At 48.2% G+C, this 16,110-nt stretch overlaps 1 protein-coding gene across 5 annotated transcripts in view; it reads left to right on the top strand.

Annotated features, from left to right (window-relative positions):
• The window catches only part of KANK1 (KN motif and ankyrin repeat domains 1), a 241,652-nt gene that overhangs the window by 200,899 nt on the left and 24,643 nt on the right, over nucleotides 1-16,110 (top strand). For all 5 annotated transcript variants that reach the window (XM_010600008.3, XM_064290569.1, XM_064290568.1 and 2 more), the window contains one exon: nucleotides 1,367-4,042. In XM_010600008.3, coding sequence (XP_010598310.2) covers nucleotides 1,367-4,042 — 2,676 coding nt within the window. The remainder of the gene's footprint in view (nucleotides 1-1,366; nucleotides 4,043-16,110) is intronic.

Below are 16,110 nucleotides of genomic sequence, written 5' to 3' on the forward strand. Positions count from 1 at the left end.
AGTATATAACCCTTTTATTCCCCTGCCTGGGGATCTTCTCGTGCTTTTTGTTGCAGCATAAGAGGAAAGTGATTGAATGGAGGCGAGAGTCCTAAAATTTATTCCGAGTATTGGCACTGTCAGGTGTAACTCTTCAGCAGTGTTGGAGGCTGGGAGGGCAGGCAGGAAACTCACGACCTTGGCAGCAATCAGATGGGTTTGTATACTTAGGATAAGGGAGGAGGGGTACAGGTGACTTACCTTTTCTCTAGTTGCTTTTATGTCCTTTCCTGAGCTCTAAAAAATGTAAAGCTTGTTGATTTGACTCTAGGAAAACACATTATTTGATCCTACAGTTTCAACAACAACAAAAAAAAAAAAACCTTGCTTTTAAGTTTTGGAAGGCATAGCTCAGGTCAGCAGCAAGGTCTGGGTTATGAAAAGTTCTTGTGTTCCCTTTGTGTAAGTGTTTGCTTTAGCCAGAAGTAGCGTTTACCAAATGCCACATACCCAGTGGTCAGAGTTCAGGTTGGCCCCTTGCTTTCATTCTCCTTTGCATCTGTTTGGATTCTTCCTGAATACAAAACAAGGTAGGTTCTTGGGATCCTGAATGTTTTGTCCAAGTAAGTCAAAGTGGAGACGACCTTTTTTTCGAGTTGGGTGAGGTTTTTGGTTGTGGCTGTTTTTAGACAGGGAGATAAATGGAGAAATGGACGACACAAATAGAATTGAAGCCTGTCCTCTGGCTGTGTTCTGACACTCCCGCTGCCAGAGTTAATCATTCAGGGTTCTCTGTGTCACCGGCTTTCTCAGCAAGGAAGGTGTGACGGCAAATTGTGATCTTGCGGTCAGGCACTAGGGGGCGCTTGGCTGCTGTTTAGAAAGAGCTGGAGGCGGGAGAACTCTCCTCCCAGGTTTCGTGGATCTGCGTCTGACTTGCTCTGTTATTCTAAGACTTAAATTTTTGCGCTCAGGTTACACTTTGTAAAATAGGAATCTTAACATCTACTGTCCGTGTTCAAGGGACTGCAGAGGACAAAAGTATTTGAAAATGCTTTCAGGTGTTTTTTTAATGCATGCTTTAAAAAAATTGAACTATTTAATAAAGACTTATGGTATGTTTGGCTCTTTAAAATCACTGTATCATTGCATTAACAACTTTATGAGTTAAGTACTTGGATTCTGCATTTTTACGTAGCAAGAAGCTGAAGTTCAGAGGGGATTATTAACTCTCTCACCCAGCTGTACACTCTGTAGATCCAGGATGAGAACATAGGTCTGTCAGTATGGCCAGCTTGCCATACTGCGCCATGCACAAATGTTCGTGTTTACCACTGTGTCTATCACATGGTGTTATAATATTCTCCCCTCTCTCTCTCTTTCTCAGGAAAAGCAGATGATGTCCTGAATGGAGACCATGGCAAGGAACAGAAAGACCCTTACTTTGTGGAGACCCCCTATGGTTATCAGCTAGACTTAGACTTCCTCAAATATGTGGACGACATACAGAAGGGAAACACCATCAAGAAACTGAACATCCAGAAGAGACGCAAGCCATCGGTGCCATGCTCAGAGTCCAGGGCCACGCCTGGTCACCAAGGTGTGTGGACCTCCACCGAATCCCTCTCCTCCTCCAACAGTGACGACAGCAAGCAGTGCCCCAGCTTTCTCCTGGCCAGAAGCCAAGTGACGTCAACTCCAATCCCAAGGCCACCCGCTCCTCTGGAGACCTCTCCCACCTTCCTTACCATCCCAGAAAGTCGACAGCTGCCACCTCCCTCACCCCAACTTCCAAAGCACAACCTTCATGTCACCAAGACACTGATGGAGACCCGGAGAAGACTCGAGCAGGAGAGAGTCACCATGCAGGTGGCACCAGGGGAGTTCCGAAGGCCCAGGCTGGCCAGTTTTGGGGGCACGGGCTCCACAAGCTCCCTCCCCTCCTATGTGGGTTCGGGAAATTACAATCCTGCCATGCACCAGCTTCAGAATGGGTTTCAAGGCAACGGGGATTACAGCAGCTATGCCCCAGCTGCCCCTGCTACCTCCTCCATGGGAGGCTCCATCCGCCACAGCCCACTGAGCTCGGGGGTCTCCACACCGGTGACCAACGTGAGCCCCATGCACCTGCAGCACATTCGGGAGCAGATGGCCATCGCCCTGAAACGCCTGAAGGAGCTGGAGGAGCAGGTGCGAACCATCCCTGTGCTCCAGGTCAAGATCTCCGTCTTGCAAGAGGAGAAAAGGCAGCTGGCCTCACAGCTGAAAAGCCAGAGGGCTGCACCCCAGAACGACGTCTGCGGTCTGCGGAAGCGATCCTACAGTGCTGGGAATGCCTCCCAGCTGGAGCAGCTCTCCCAGGCCCGGAGGAGCCGCGGGGAGCTGTACATTGACTACGAGGAGGAAGAGATGGAGAACATGGAACAGAGCACACAAAGGCTGAAGGAGTTCCGGCAGCTCACGGCAGACATGCAGGCCCTGGAGCAAAAGATCCAGGACAGCAGCTATGAGGCCTCCTCAGGGCTCCGGGAGAATGGGGAGTGCCGGCCCCAAGAGAGGCGGTCTGTGGCCGTGGGTGCCGACGAGAACATGGAGGACATCGTTGTGTACCACAGGGGCTCGAGGTCCCAGAAGGATGTGGCTGTCGGGACAGTCGCTGAGACGAGGAATGCTGGGGTCAACGTGACAGAGGCCATGCTGGGAATTACCACGGAGGCTGACAAAGAAATTGAACTGCAGCAGCAGACCATAGACGCCTTAAAGGAGAAGATCTACCGCCTGGAGGTGCAGCTCAAAGAAACCACCCACGACCGGGAAATGACGAAACTGAAGCAAGAGCTGCAGGCCGCCGGGTCGAGGAAAAAAGTTGACAAAGCCATGATGGCCCAGCCTCTTGTCTTCAGCAAGATGGTGGAGGCCGTGGTGCAGACGAGGGACCACATGGCGGGCAGTCACGTGGACTTGGTGGACACTTGTGTCGGGACCGCTGTGCAAACACACAGCATAGGCGTCTCCTGCCAGCCTGATTGTAAGAGTACCATCGTGGGGCCCGAGCTGCCCATGAATCAGTGGCTTGTTAAGGAGAGGGTGGAAGTGCGTGATCAATGTACCGGGAGGTCTGTGGAGACGTGTGACCAGAGTGTGGGTGTGGACATCAGTGTCTGCGAGACAGGCAGCAACACAGAGGAGTCCGTGAACGACCTGACACTCCTCAAGATGAACTTGAGCCTCAAAGACGTGCGGTCTATCGGTTGTGGAGATTGTTCTGTAGATGTCACGGTCTGCTCACCGAAAGAGTGCACGTCCCGGAGTGTGAACACGGAGGCTGTTGGCCAGGTGGAAGCTGCCGTCATGGTGGTGCCTCATACTACAAGCCAGCACACCAGTACGGTTTTGGAACAGGTAGACCAGTTCACCAACACTGAGATGGTCACCTTAGTAGAATCCTGCACCAACACCGTCCTCAGCACTTCGGACAAGCAGACCGGCACCCAGACCGTGGAGATGCGGACAGTGGCCATAGGAGAAGGCCGTGTCAGGGACATCAACTCCTCCCCCAAGACGCGGTCCATTGGTGTTGGAACGTTGCTTTCCGGCAGTTCTGGGTTTGACAAGCCATCAGCTGTGAAGACCAAAGATTCAGGGGTGGGGCAGGTAAATATTAACGACAACTATCTGGTTGGTCTCAGAATGAGGAGCATAGCTTGTGGGCCCCCCCAGTTGACCGCGGGGCTGGCGGGCAGCAGGAGGAGCGTTGGCGTTGGGGATGAGCCTGTAGGGGAGTTGAGGGAGAACCCCCAGCCCCGGTCTCCCTCAGGAATGGTGGCTGGCTTGGACCACTACATCGAGCAAGTCCAGAAGCTGCTGGCCGAACAGCAGACACTGCTGGCTGAGAACTACAGTGAGCTGGCAGAAGCTTTTGGGGAGCCGCACTCACAGATTGGTTCCCTCAACTCACAGCTCATCAGCACCCTATCGTCCATCAATTCCGTCATGAAGTCGGCAAGTACCGAAGAGCTGAGGAGCTCTGGCTTCCAGAAGACCAGCCTGGGTAAAACCACAGGTAGGCTGCACGGTGTGACACCTAGGGGTGGGGAAGGGTGGGGACAGTATATTTCCAGGAGGTAAGGGTTTTTGTCAGGAAGTATTTTTTGGAACCGTGGAGAAAGCTTTAGAGCAGTAACCAGTAGAATGAAGACCAACAATCAAGATCTGTAAGCGACTCTTCTGATTCTCATTATCTGGGGGCTTCATCAGGCTCTAGCCGAGGGTTGGGGGCTGGAAGAAGAAAAGTCAGCTAGTGCCAGGTGGCTGAGAGGTGATCTTCTGCCCTGCTGGTTCGATGTGATGCTTTATTCTTTGTCTTCCGGTTATTGACTTGCTCACGTTACACAGAACTGCCTGAAAAAAAAATCTACGCTGTACCCATTATCGTTGTTGAAGCTAATAGTGTCTCAGTCATTAGCTTCAATTTAAAAGACAAGCAGGGGTGAACAGGAATCTCAGTGAATAAGGGGAGGGATGAGAAAGACAAAAATAATAAGTGCCTATCCTATGTACAAGGAGCCCTGGTGGCGCAGTGGTTAAAATGCTTGACCACCAACCAAAAGGCCTGCAGTTTGAACTAACCAGCCACTCCATGGGAGAAAGATGTGGCAGTACGCTTCTGTAAAGGTTTTCCACCTTGGAAACCCTATGAGGCAGTCCTTCTCTGTCCTATAGGGACACTGTGAGTCGGGATCGACTTGACGGCAGCAGGTTTGGTTTGGCCTTGTTGTTAGCTGCTGTCGAAACGGCTCTGACTTATGGCGACCCATGTTCAACAGAAGGAAACACTGCCCAGTCCTACGCCATCTTCACCATCACTGGTACGCGCAAGTCCACTGTTGTAGCCACTGCGTATTTTGAGTCCCTTCCAACCTAAGAGACTCATCTTCCAGCACTATCTCAGGCAGTGTTCTCCTGTGACCCATAGCGTTTTCATTGACAAGTTTTCAGAAGTGGGATGCCAGGCCTTTCTTCCTAGTCTTAGTCTGGAAGCTCCACTGAAATCTATCCACATGGGTGACCCTGCTGCTATTTCACATACTAGTGGCATACCTTCCAGCATAACAGAAACATGGAAGCGACCACAGTATGACAGACTGACAGATGAGTAGTGGGGAAGGTTTTATGATGTAGTTAATATTTTCTAGCAAGCCTCCCTAAAATTACACTTTCCTCGTTATCAGTTGTGCTGTGTCTCAATTGGTGATGCGTAAGATCACCGTAGGACTGGAGCCTGACCGCCTGGGCTCCAATCTTGGCTCTCCACCTCTGACTAAGCAGTGCGATCCAGGTCACTTTCTTTATACTTCCCTTGTACATACAACAGAAGTGTGAATAGCTCCCACCCCACGAGGTTTTATGTGAACTGCATGTGTTCATCTCTGGCCCTTCATGAGCACCAGTCATGTCTATTGTGATTGGTCGTGGTGGTAGCAGCTTGTCAAGTCTGGTTTCTTTTGTTAACATGCAAAATTGTTCGTAAGATATGAAAAACCTACCAAAAAGAAAAAAATTATTACATACTTTCTACTCTGACCAAACACTACCTGAAAAAGTAATACAAATGTGTCGAGTAACGTGCATGCATTAAATTAATCTCCTGTGAAAATACGCAGTATAGACTGAAGTGTAAGTAAGCCATTACCAAAAATGTCCAAGCCTGTTTCTCTTTATAGTGCGAGAGGGTGGTGATTAAAGTGGATGGAAATAGACTGTTTTTCTATCTTCCTAGGTTTCCACTTTCAACCCTGAATTCGAATCAGTTTTTAGTAACTGTGCAGGGGGACAGATCGTTCATCGTGGGAGAAAAAAATGCCATGACAGCTGATGTGTGGGTTCTGGCCTTTGAGAATGCACGGGGTCCAGTAAATGTACAGGGGAGCCGTCTGAGAATAAACGGGATTATAATGACATGTAGACTGCAGCAAAGTCTTCCTTAGGTAACTAATAATATGTCTGCCTCCACATCCTTTTCAAAATCATGATGTCAGATGTTGGCGTCAAAATAAAATTCTTAAATACCTCCAGGCCCAGATGCACAGGGACTCACCATCCTGAAAGCGCTTTCCTCCCAGCCTTCCTCCCGCCTCCCCTGACCGCGGCTTCTATTTCACATTCCTGCCAAAAACGTTCAGCTGTGACATCGCAGTAATCTGTGGCACACCCTGACGTGGCGATCGGGGGGATTTTGTCTGGCCGTGTGACGAGGTTTTTTGGTCTATTTCCAGCCTGCCTGACATTGCTCACACCCTGCAAATGTACACCTAATTAATCAGCTAAAATGCAGGAGACCTACAGCGTCCGTGAACAAGAGAACACGTATTTTCAGTAGCACTAATTCAGTCATGAGGCACCGGTGGTTCAATGGTGGAATTCTCACCGGCCGTGGGGGAGACCAAGGTTCGATTCCCAGCCAGTGCCCCTTGTGCGCAGCCACCACCCATCTGTCTCTGGAGGCTTGTGTGTTGCTGTGATGCTGAACAGGTTTCAGCGGAGCTTCCAGACTGAGATGGACTAGGAAGAAAGGCCTGGTGATCTGCTTCTGAAAATCAGCCAGTGGGAACGCAGTGGATCACAGTGGTCCAAGCAAGAACCAGTCATGGGGATGGTGCAGGACGGGGGAGTGTTTGTTCTGTCGTGCATGGGGTCGCCATGAGTCAGGACTCACTCAACGGCAGCGAACAACGATGACAATTCAACCACAGCAGCGGCCCCCTTTCAGGGCACGCAGATACGACTTAACAAAAGTATTTCTGTAATTCCCGTCAGATTTCTATTTCAGTCATTATGTTTCAGAGTTCTAATGAGGCAGGAACTAGGTTAAGAACTCTGCTCACGGTTTTAAATTTTTGTTTTCTGGTGTTTGTTAGATGAGCTAGAAATTAAAGGAGCTCAAGGTCGTCAGGGTTTTAGGCAGAGATTTGCGATGCCTGTGAGCTGTGCAGAGTGAAGAAAGCGTGAGAAAGCAGCAAGATTGCTGTGCCCCCACATAACATGGAATGTCAGTCACATGCAGGCTCAGGTGCGTTCCTGTACCGAGGGGGGACTGAAGTACACTTTCTCCTCACTTACAGACGACATCATCGTCTTAGTTACCTAGTGCTGCTGTAACGGAAATACCACAAGTGGACGGCTTAACAACGAGAAATTGATTCTCTCACAGTCTAGGAGGCTACAAGTCCAAATTCAGGTGCCAGCTCCAGGGGAAGGCGTCACAGTGCCTAACTCTGCTATTCAGTTTCTAAAAATTGTAACTAAAGTACATGCTCATGGCAGATTAACAGTTCAGAAGAGCATAAACTAAAAAGTAAAAGTCTCTTTCACACATTCACCGGAGCCGCGCTTGTGTTGGGTGTGCGCACGTATACACGTGTGTGGCTCTCTGTGATAGAGACATGCGTTTTTTAAACAGAAGATTGAGTCATACCTTACATATTCTACATGTGTAGACTTCCACATAGCGTGTCACAGACATCTTTCCAGAATATAAGGGACAATTTCATAGTATTGATGCAGGTGGAATTTGGTGGTGACCAATGACATTCTGAAAACTGCTTTTGAACCCCTGGCAAAGTGAGTTTCGGAGCCCTGGGTGGTGTAAACGGTTAAGCACTCAGCTCCTAATTGAAAGGTTGGCAGTCTGAATCTACCCAGAAGTGCCTCAGAAGAAGGGCCTGGCAATCTGGTTATGAAACATCAGCCATTGAAAACCCTATGGAACACAGTTCTTCTCTGAAACACATGGGGTCACCATGAGTTGGAAGTGGCTTGAGGGCAGCTTTTTTTTTTAATGTGAGTTTAATATATTTACTATTTTCTTTCATAGGATTAAAGAGTTAAGTAATAAGTTTTTCTGTTCTCACAAAAACCTTATGGAGAAAATATATACAGAGATTTGTTTTACTGCAAATCAGTTGGATTGGTTTGCTTTAGGGAGTGAGTTTGCATTTCTTTTCTTTTCCCCTTCCCCCCTTCTGGAGAGAAAGGAGGAAGAGAGAGAGAAATCTAGATAAACTGACTGGTAGTTATTAATATGTAACTTATAAACATCTCTGAGCATATACAAACAAAACCATCTATAACAGTGGAACTTAACTGCCTGGCCCATGATTTATAGGAAATTCATCTCTCAGCCTTAAATACAAACAAAAGAACTGCTTCTTAAATCAACTTCCATATTTGCACTCACACCTGTCTGGGATTTATTAAAAAGGCTTAGGAACTTGAAGTCATTCCCATAACTGCACAAGCAAGTTTGCAGAGGCCGGAGCCAAAGGGAAGCCTTGTGCAAAGTCTCTACAAAGTACCCCTTAGCGTCTTCTAGCTCACATACACCAGTTACTTGGCATAGTACCTGTTTTTATAATCAATGCTCTGAGAACATCGAGATAACCCAAAACAAAGTGTTTCCAGAATACTTCAGTCTAGGAAGGTATGATGCAGTGGAAGGCATATTGACAGGGAAGTCAGGTGCCGGGACCCCAGGTACCGGGACCCCAGGTACCAGCTGCACAGGTAGCTTGCTCGTCACTTCAGAGAGTCCAGTTCTAGGCTTCTGTTTCCTCCTGTGCAGGTGAAAGGATTGGCTTTGAGTTCTCTCCTTAGGCCTCTTTCAACAGATTATCCTTTAAGAAAGGAGCCTGGTGGCACAATGGTTAAACACTCAGCTGCTAACCAAAAAGGTTGGGGGTTCAAACCCGCCTGGTGGTTCCTGGGGAGAAAGACCTGGCAGTTTGCTCCCGTAAGGATTGTTCTTGCTCTTCGGTGCCGTCAAGTCGGTTCCGACTCATAGCGACCTGTGTGCGATAGAACGGAACACTGCTCCGTCCTGCGCCATCCTCACAATCGTTAATGCTTGAGCCCCTTGTTGCAGCCACTGTGTCAGTCCATCTCGTTGAGGGTCTTCCTCATTTTTGCTGACCCTCTACCAAGCATGATGTCCTTCTCCAGGGACTACTCCCTCCTGATAACATGTCCAAAGTATGTGAGACAAAGTCTCGCCATCCTTGCTTCTACGGAGCATTCTGGCTGTACTTCTTCCAAGACAGATTTGTTCGTTCTGCTGGCAGCCCATGTAAGGATTACAGCCTAGAAACCCCTACGGGGCAGTTATGCTCTACCACGTGGGGCCGCTGTGAGTCGGACTCGAAAGCACCCAACAACAACAACAACATCCCATAAGAGTAACTCTTACATCGGATTCACCTGGGGAACTTTTTCCAAATTAATGGGTTTCCTGCCTCCACCCAGCACTTCCCAATAAGCGCCCCCAGTTCTATATAGTGAGATCTTGTTGGAATAAACGGCCTCAGGGCAGGGCGTCTGAACCTGGGGTGCATACTTTCATGAGCCCTTTAGCGTTTGGGCTTTTTGGAGAGAGCCCATAACTTTCATCAGATTCTCAAAAGCATTGGCTGGCCCTCAGAAAAATTAAAAATTACAGATTTAGAAGATCTGTTACAGACCTTGGGAAAAAAGGCTTCAGTCCTGAGGAAATCTTTTGTTCCAACAACTTAAAATCTGTCTGGCACCTTTAGGAGCCTTTGGCACTTGTTTGAAACCGTTGCTTTTAATCCTATGCTTTATCCTTTCAAAGAGGTACCAAGTAAAACCTGTTGATTCCAGCTCATGGCAACCCCGTGTACGTCGGAGTAGAACTGTGCTCCACAGGGTTTACAATGGCTGATTTTTTTTGGATGTAGATTCCCAGGCCTTTCTTCTGAGGCACTCTGGGGTAGACTTGAACCTCCAGCCTTTCAGTTAGCAGCAGCTGAGTTTGCTAACCATTCGTACCACCCAGGGACTTCTAAACAGGAACTACCCATTGACCCAGTTGCTGTTGATTCCGACTCATCGCCACCCTGTAGGACAGAGTAGAACTGCCCCGTAGGGTTTCCAAGGCTGTCATCTTTAAAGGACCAGATGGCCACATCTTTATCCCATGGAGCAGCTAGTGGGTTCAAACCGCCGACCTTTCAGTTAGCAGCTGAGCACTTTAACCACTGCACCACCAGAGCTCCTAACTGAAATGACTGAAAGGCACACACACCCTGGAAAAGCTGCGGGCTTACTTTGACCCTTCCGCTCCGAGTGAATCCTGAAGTACACAGCTGGTTTCAGCTGAAGCCTGGGGATAAGTCTGTGGCTTTTTTTGAGGTCTGCAATGGCTGCAAGCTCACAGATGCCCAGCCGTAAAGTAAAGGACGGGGGAGGCATTGCTGTTGGAAGGCGGCTACAGCTGATTATTCTCTCAGCATCAGTTCATCTCTTCATCAAGGTGGTGAAGGTCTGCTCTGTCTCCGTTTTTATTTGTGTCACCTGATAGCAATGTATTTCGTGGTGGTGCAGTGGTTAAGCTCTCGGCTGCTAACCACAAGGTCAGAGGTTCGAACCCACCAGCCACTCCACAGGAGGAAGATGTGGCAGTCTGCTTCGGTAAAGATCACGGCCTTGGAAACCCTATGGGGCAATCCTGCTCTGTCCTATAGCATCACTATGAGTCAGGATTGACTCGATGGCAACAGGTTTAAATGTAAAGTAAGGAGCCTGGTGGTACAATGGTTAAGCACTCAGCTGCTAATCTAAAGGTCAGTGGTTCAAACCCACCAGCCACTCCACAGGAAAAAAGACCTGGCAATCTGCTCCTATAACGATGACAACCCAGAAAACCCTATAGGGCTGTTCTACTCTGTCATGTAGGGTCAGATAAGTCAGAATCAACTCGGTGGTACACAGTAACATACACAAAGTGGTGTCCCTGGGAACTGAAAGGGTGGAGGTTCAAGTCCACTCAGAGGTGCCTGGTAAGAAAGGTCTGGCAATCTACTTCCAAAATTGAGCCATCAAAAACCCTGTGGAGCACAGTCCTCCACTGACGCACACAGGGTCGCCATGAGTCAGAGTCAATCTTACTGCAAATGTTTGGGTGTTTTTTAATTTAAATATGCAAGGTGTGGTACAGTGACGGAGAGAAATGTAAGGTGGTCTACCCCTTGAAGAACTTGTGGACATGGACACCAGAGATGTGAATGGTGACCTGTGGCTGCGTGTGTTAGGTACCTGAGATGTGAATGGTGACCTGTGGCTGTGTGTGTTGGGTAGCTGAGATGTGATGGCACCCTGTGGCTGTGTGTGTTAGGTACCTGAGATGTGATGGTGACCTGTGGCTGTGTATGTTAGGTACCTGAGGTGTGATGGCGACCTGTGGCTGTGTGTGTTAGGTACCTGAGATGTGAATGGTGACCTGTGGCTGTGTGTGTTAGGTACCTGAGATGTGAATGGTGACCTGTGGCTTGTGTGTTAGGTACCAGAGATGTGATGGTGACCTGTGGCTGTGTGTGTTAGGTACCAGAGATGTGAATGGTGACCTGTGGCGGTATGTGTTAGGTACCAGAGATGTGAATGGCGACCTGTGGCTGTGTGTGTTAGGTACCAGAGATGTGAATGGCGACCTGTGGCTGTGTGTGTTAGGTACCAGAGATGTGAATGGCGACCTGTGGCTGTGTGTGTTAGGTACCAGAGATGTGAATGGTGACCAGTGGCGGTATGTGTTAGGTACCAGAGATGTGAATGGTGACCTGTGGCTGTGTGTGTTAGGTACCTGAGATGTGATGGTGACCTGTGGCTGTGTACGTTAGGTACCTGAGATGTGAATGGTGACCTGTGGCTGTGTGTGTTAGGTACCAGAGATGTGAATGGTGACCTGTAGCTGTGTGTGTTAGGTACCTGAGATGTGATGGTGACCTGTGGCTGTGTGTGTTAGGTACCAGAGATGTGAATGGTGACCTGTGGCTGTGTGTGTTAGGTACCAGAGATGTGAATGGTGACCTGTGGCTGTGTGTGTTAGGTACCTGAGATGTGAATGGTGACCTGTGGCTGTGTGTGTTAGGTACCAGAGATGTGATGGTGACCTGTGGCTGTGTGTGTTAGGTACCAGAGATGTGAATGGTGACCTGTGGCGGTATGTGTTAGGTACCAGAGATGTGAATGGTGACCTGTGGCTGTGTGTGTTAGGTACCAGAGATGTGAATGGTGACCTGTGGCTGTGTGTGTTAGGTACCTGAGATGTGAATGGTGACCTGTGGCTGTGTGTGTTAGGTACCAGAGATATGAATGGTGACCTGTGGCTGTGTGTGTTAGGTACCTGAGATGTGATGGTGACCTGTGGCTGTGTACGTTAGGTACCTGAGATGTGGATGGTGGCCTGTGGGTGTGTGTGTTAGGTACTGGAGATGTGAATGGTGACCTGTGGCTGTGTGTGTTAGATAGCTGAGATGTGATGGTGACCTGTGGCTGTGTGTGTTAGGTACCAGGGATGTGAATGGTGACCTGTGGCTGTGTACGTTAGGTACCAGAGATGTGAATGGTGACCTATGGCTGTGTGTGTTAGGTACCTGAGATGTGATGGTGACCTGTGGCTGTGTACGTTAGGTACCTGAGATGTGGATGGTGACCTGTGGGTGTGTGTGTTAGGTACTGGAGATGTGAATGGTGACCTGTGGCTGTGTGTGTTAGATAGCTGAGATGTGATGGTGACCTGTGGCTGTGTGTGTTAGGTACCAGGGATGTGAATGGTGACCTGTGGCTGTGTACGTTAGGTACCAGAGATGTGAATGGTGACCTATGGCTGTGTGTGTTAGGTACCAGAGATGTGAATGGTGACCTGTGGCTGTGTGTGTTAGGTACCTGAGATGTGATGGTGACCTGTGGCTGTGTGTGTTAGGTACCAGAGATGTGAATGGTGACCTGTGGCTGTATGTGTTAGTTACCAGACATGTGAATGGTGACCTGTGGCTGTATGTGTTAGGTACCAGAGATGTGAATGATGACCTGTGGCTGTGTGTTAGGTACCAGAGATGTGAATGGTGACCTGTGGCTGTGTGTGTTAGGTACCTGAGATGTGAATGGTTACCTGTGGCTGTGTGTGTTAGGTACCAGAGATATGAATGGTGACCTGTGGCTGTGTGTGTTAGGTACCTGAGATGTAATGGTGACCTGTGGCTGTGTACGTTAGGTACCTGAGATGTGGATGGTGACCTGTGGGTGTGTGTGTTAGGTACTGGAGATGTGAATGGTGACCTGTGGCTGTGTGTGTTAGGTACCTGAGATGTGAATGGTGACCTGTGGCTGTGTGTGTTAGGTACCTGAGATGTAATGGTGACCTGTGGCTGTGTACGTTAGGTACCTGAGATGTGGATGGTGACCTGTGGGTGTGTGTGTTAGGTACTGGAGATGTGAATGGTGACCTGTGGCTGTGTGTGTTAGGTACCTGAGATGTGATGGTGACCTGTGGCTGTGTGTGTTAGGTACCAGAGATGTGAATGGTGACCTGTGGCTGTGTGTGTTAGGTACCAGAGATGTGAATGGTGACCTGTGGCTGTATGTGTTAGTTACCAGACATGTGAATGGTGACCTGTGGTTGTATGTGTTAGGTACTGGAGATGTGAATGGTGACCTGTGGCTGTGTGTGTTAGGTACCGGAGATGTGAATGGCGACCTCTGGCTGTGTGTGTTAGGTACCAGAGATGTGAATGGTGACCTGTGGCTGTGTGTGTTAGGTACCTGAGATGTGAATGGTGACCTGTGGCTGTGTGTGTTAGGTACCAGAGATGTGAATGGTGACCTGTGGCTGTGTGTGTTAGGTACCAGAGATGTGAATGGTGACCTGTGGCTGTGTGTGTTAGGTACCGGAGATGTGAATGGCGACCTCTGGCTGTGTGTGTTAGGTACCGGAGATGTGAATGGTGACCTGTGGGTTTGTGTGTTAGGTACTGGAGATGTGAATGGTGACCTGTGGCTGTGTGTTAGGTACCAGAGATGTGATGGTGACCTGTGGCTGTGTGTGTTAGGTACCAGAGAAGGTGCAGGAAGACTGCTGCTGCACTCACGCTCTTGGAGGTCTGGGAGGTGAGCTTAGGGATGGGCTGGAGGACTTTCGCTGTCTCTGGAAAAACATGGAGCCATCTGCTCTGCCAGCTCTGGGTAAGCAGGAGGTCAGTGTGGGTTTTCTGGGTCAGGCCTTGGGAGGATGTGTGATTAAACATGTTGAATTAAATGGTTGTGGTGAAAGAGAACCTGATCCTCAAGCCACCCTGGCATTTTAATTTCTGAATGAGAGCCCACCCTTAAAGGCATTCATGACGGCTCTCTGCTAAGTTCCCAGGGAAAGATCCAAATGGCCCTGTTGTTAGGTGCCATCGGGTAGATTTCTGATGCATAGCGACCCCAGGTGACAGGGCAGAATGCCACACAGGCTTCTCCAGGGTATCACCTTTATGGGAGGAGGTCCCCAGGTCTTCCTTCTGCTGAGCCACCGGGGGGTGGGAACAGCCAGCTCCTTGGTGAGCACCACCAGGGCTCCAAGCAGTGATTAAACCGCAGATCTAGCAACTTAAGTTTCTGTCTCTAGTTTCACTTGACTGTTAATTGACTGCTGGCGCAGTGGCTTAGTGCTCAGCTGCTAACTGAAAGATCAGTGGTTTGAACCCACCCGCCACTCCACAGGAGAAAGATGTGGCAGCCTGCTTTTGTAAAGGTTACAGCCTGGGAAACCCTATGGGGCAGTTCTACTTTGTCCTATAAGCTTGTTGTGAGTCGGAATCGGCTCAGTGGCAACGGGTTTGACTATGTTGGTGGCCACATACATGGCATTCCAGCAATTTCTAGTTGAGCCTAGAAACAGAAAGGGACTTGTCCTCTCTCCTCCATCAAAGCACCGTACTTTATACATACCAAAAAAGGAGTGACGCTTTGTGAAAAATCTCTACTGTCTATCCCCCAAACCAACATTTGGGCTGAAAAGAGTGAATTTATGCACAAGCCCTTTTTCTTACGAAAAACCAGAAGCGTCCTTGCAGAGTTCTTAGTTAAATGTTGGGAAAATATTTATAAACAACTGCATAGCTTCCGTAAGGGATCGGAAATTGCTGTCCTACCTATTCTTGACAAGTTAAGTGTTCTATAAAAACAAAATTGGAATGCCTAATTGAAAATTTGGCACAGTGACACGTTCACACCTTGTTTATAACTGTGTTTTCAGAAAGCCTTGGCGTTAGAAAGAAAAGCTTGGGTTAGCATGCCAGAACAGTTGGGATATGGCAACATAGCATCTTTTAAAATCTATTTAAATATCTTTTCAAAAATCAGTTTTCTAACAAATTTAGAAACACATTGCTGTATACCGACAACTAACACCCATCCTAAGGAGCCCTGGGATGCAATGGTTAAGCACTCGGGTGCCAACTGAAAGATCAGCGATTTAAACCCACTAACCTTTTTTTTTAACCACTCCATGGGAGGAAGACCTGGCAGTCTGCTTCTGTAAAGATTACAGCCAAGAAAACGCTATGGGACGGTTCCACTCTGTCACATGGGGTTGCTATGAGTTGGAATCAACTCGATGGCACCCAACACCACCACCACCCATTCTAGATGGATAAACGTCACAAAGGACACTGGAGAAGATCAACTCCTTCAAACTCTCCCAGCTCTATTATTTACTGAATCATTTTTATTTTACAGCAGTTTGTTTCTAACATTCCTAAAGTTAAGGACATAAAAAGTTTAAGTTAATTTTCATTATAGTTTGCCCCATTTTTATGATTATCTATATATTTTGAAACGTGAACGTAGGTGCCCTTTAGAATCAGAATTAATGTATCAGGGGTGCCCTTCATTTCCAGAACACTGAGATTTCTGTCATTTGCTGTCTTTTAATCATCACTGACCTGGCCAAGTCATACTGGGAGGCTCACACTTTATTGGTGTTTATGGCAGTTATAAGTTTGAGTTAATGACCAAAGACTTTTCACAGTTGCTAACTCGCCGGTGGTCCCTGTGGAAACCAGTGCCCCCTGGTGGCCAAGGGAGTTTCTAGGCAAGAGTGCCAGAATTCTGACGGTGTTTTGTGTTTCCTCCTATTTTTTTATCTACCTTGGATGGGTAGCATTTACTTTTTTTTTTTTTTTAACAATACGGTGTTTTTGCTAAAGGTTTGCACAGCAGTTTAGGTTCCCATTCAACAATTTCTGTACAAATTGTTCAGTGACGTTGGTTACATTCTTCATAATTTGTCAGCATTCTCAT

Source organism: Loxodonta africana, chromosome 9 (assembly GCF_030014295.1).
Source record: "Loxodonta africana isolate mLoxAfr1 chromosome 9, mLoxAfr1.hap2, whole genome shotgun sequence".
NCBI lineage: Eukaryota > Metazoa > Chordata > Mammalia > Proboscidea > Elephantidae > Loxodonta > Loxodonta africana.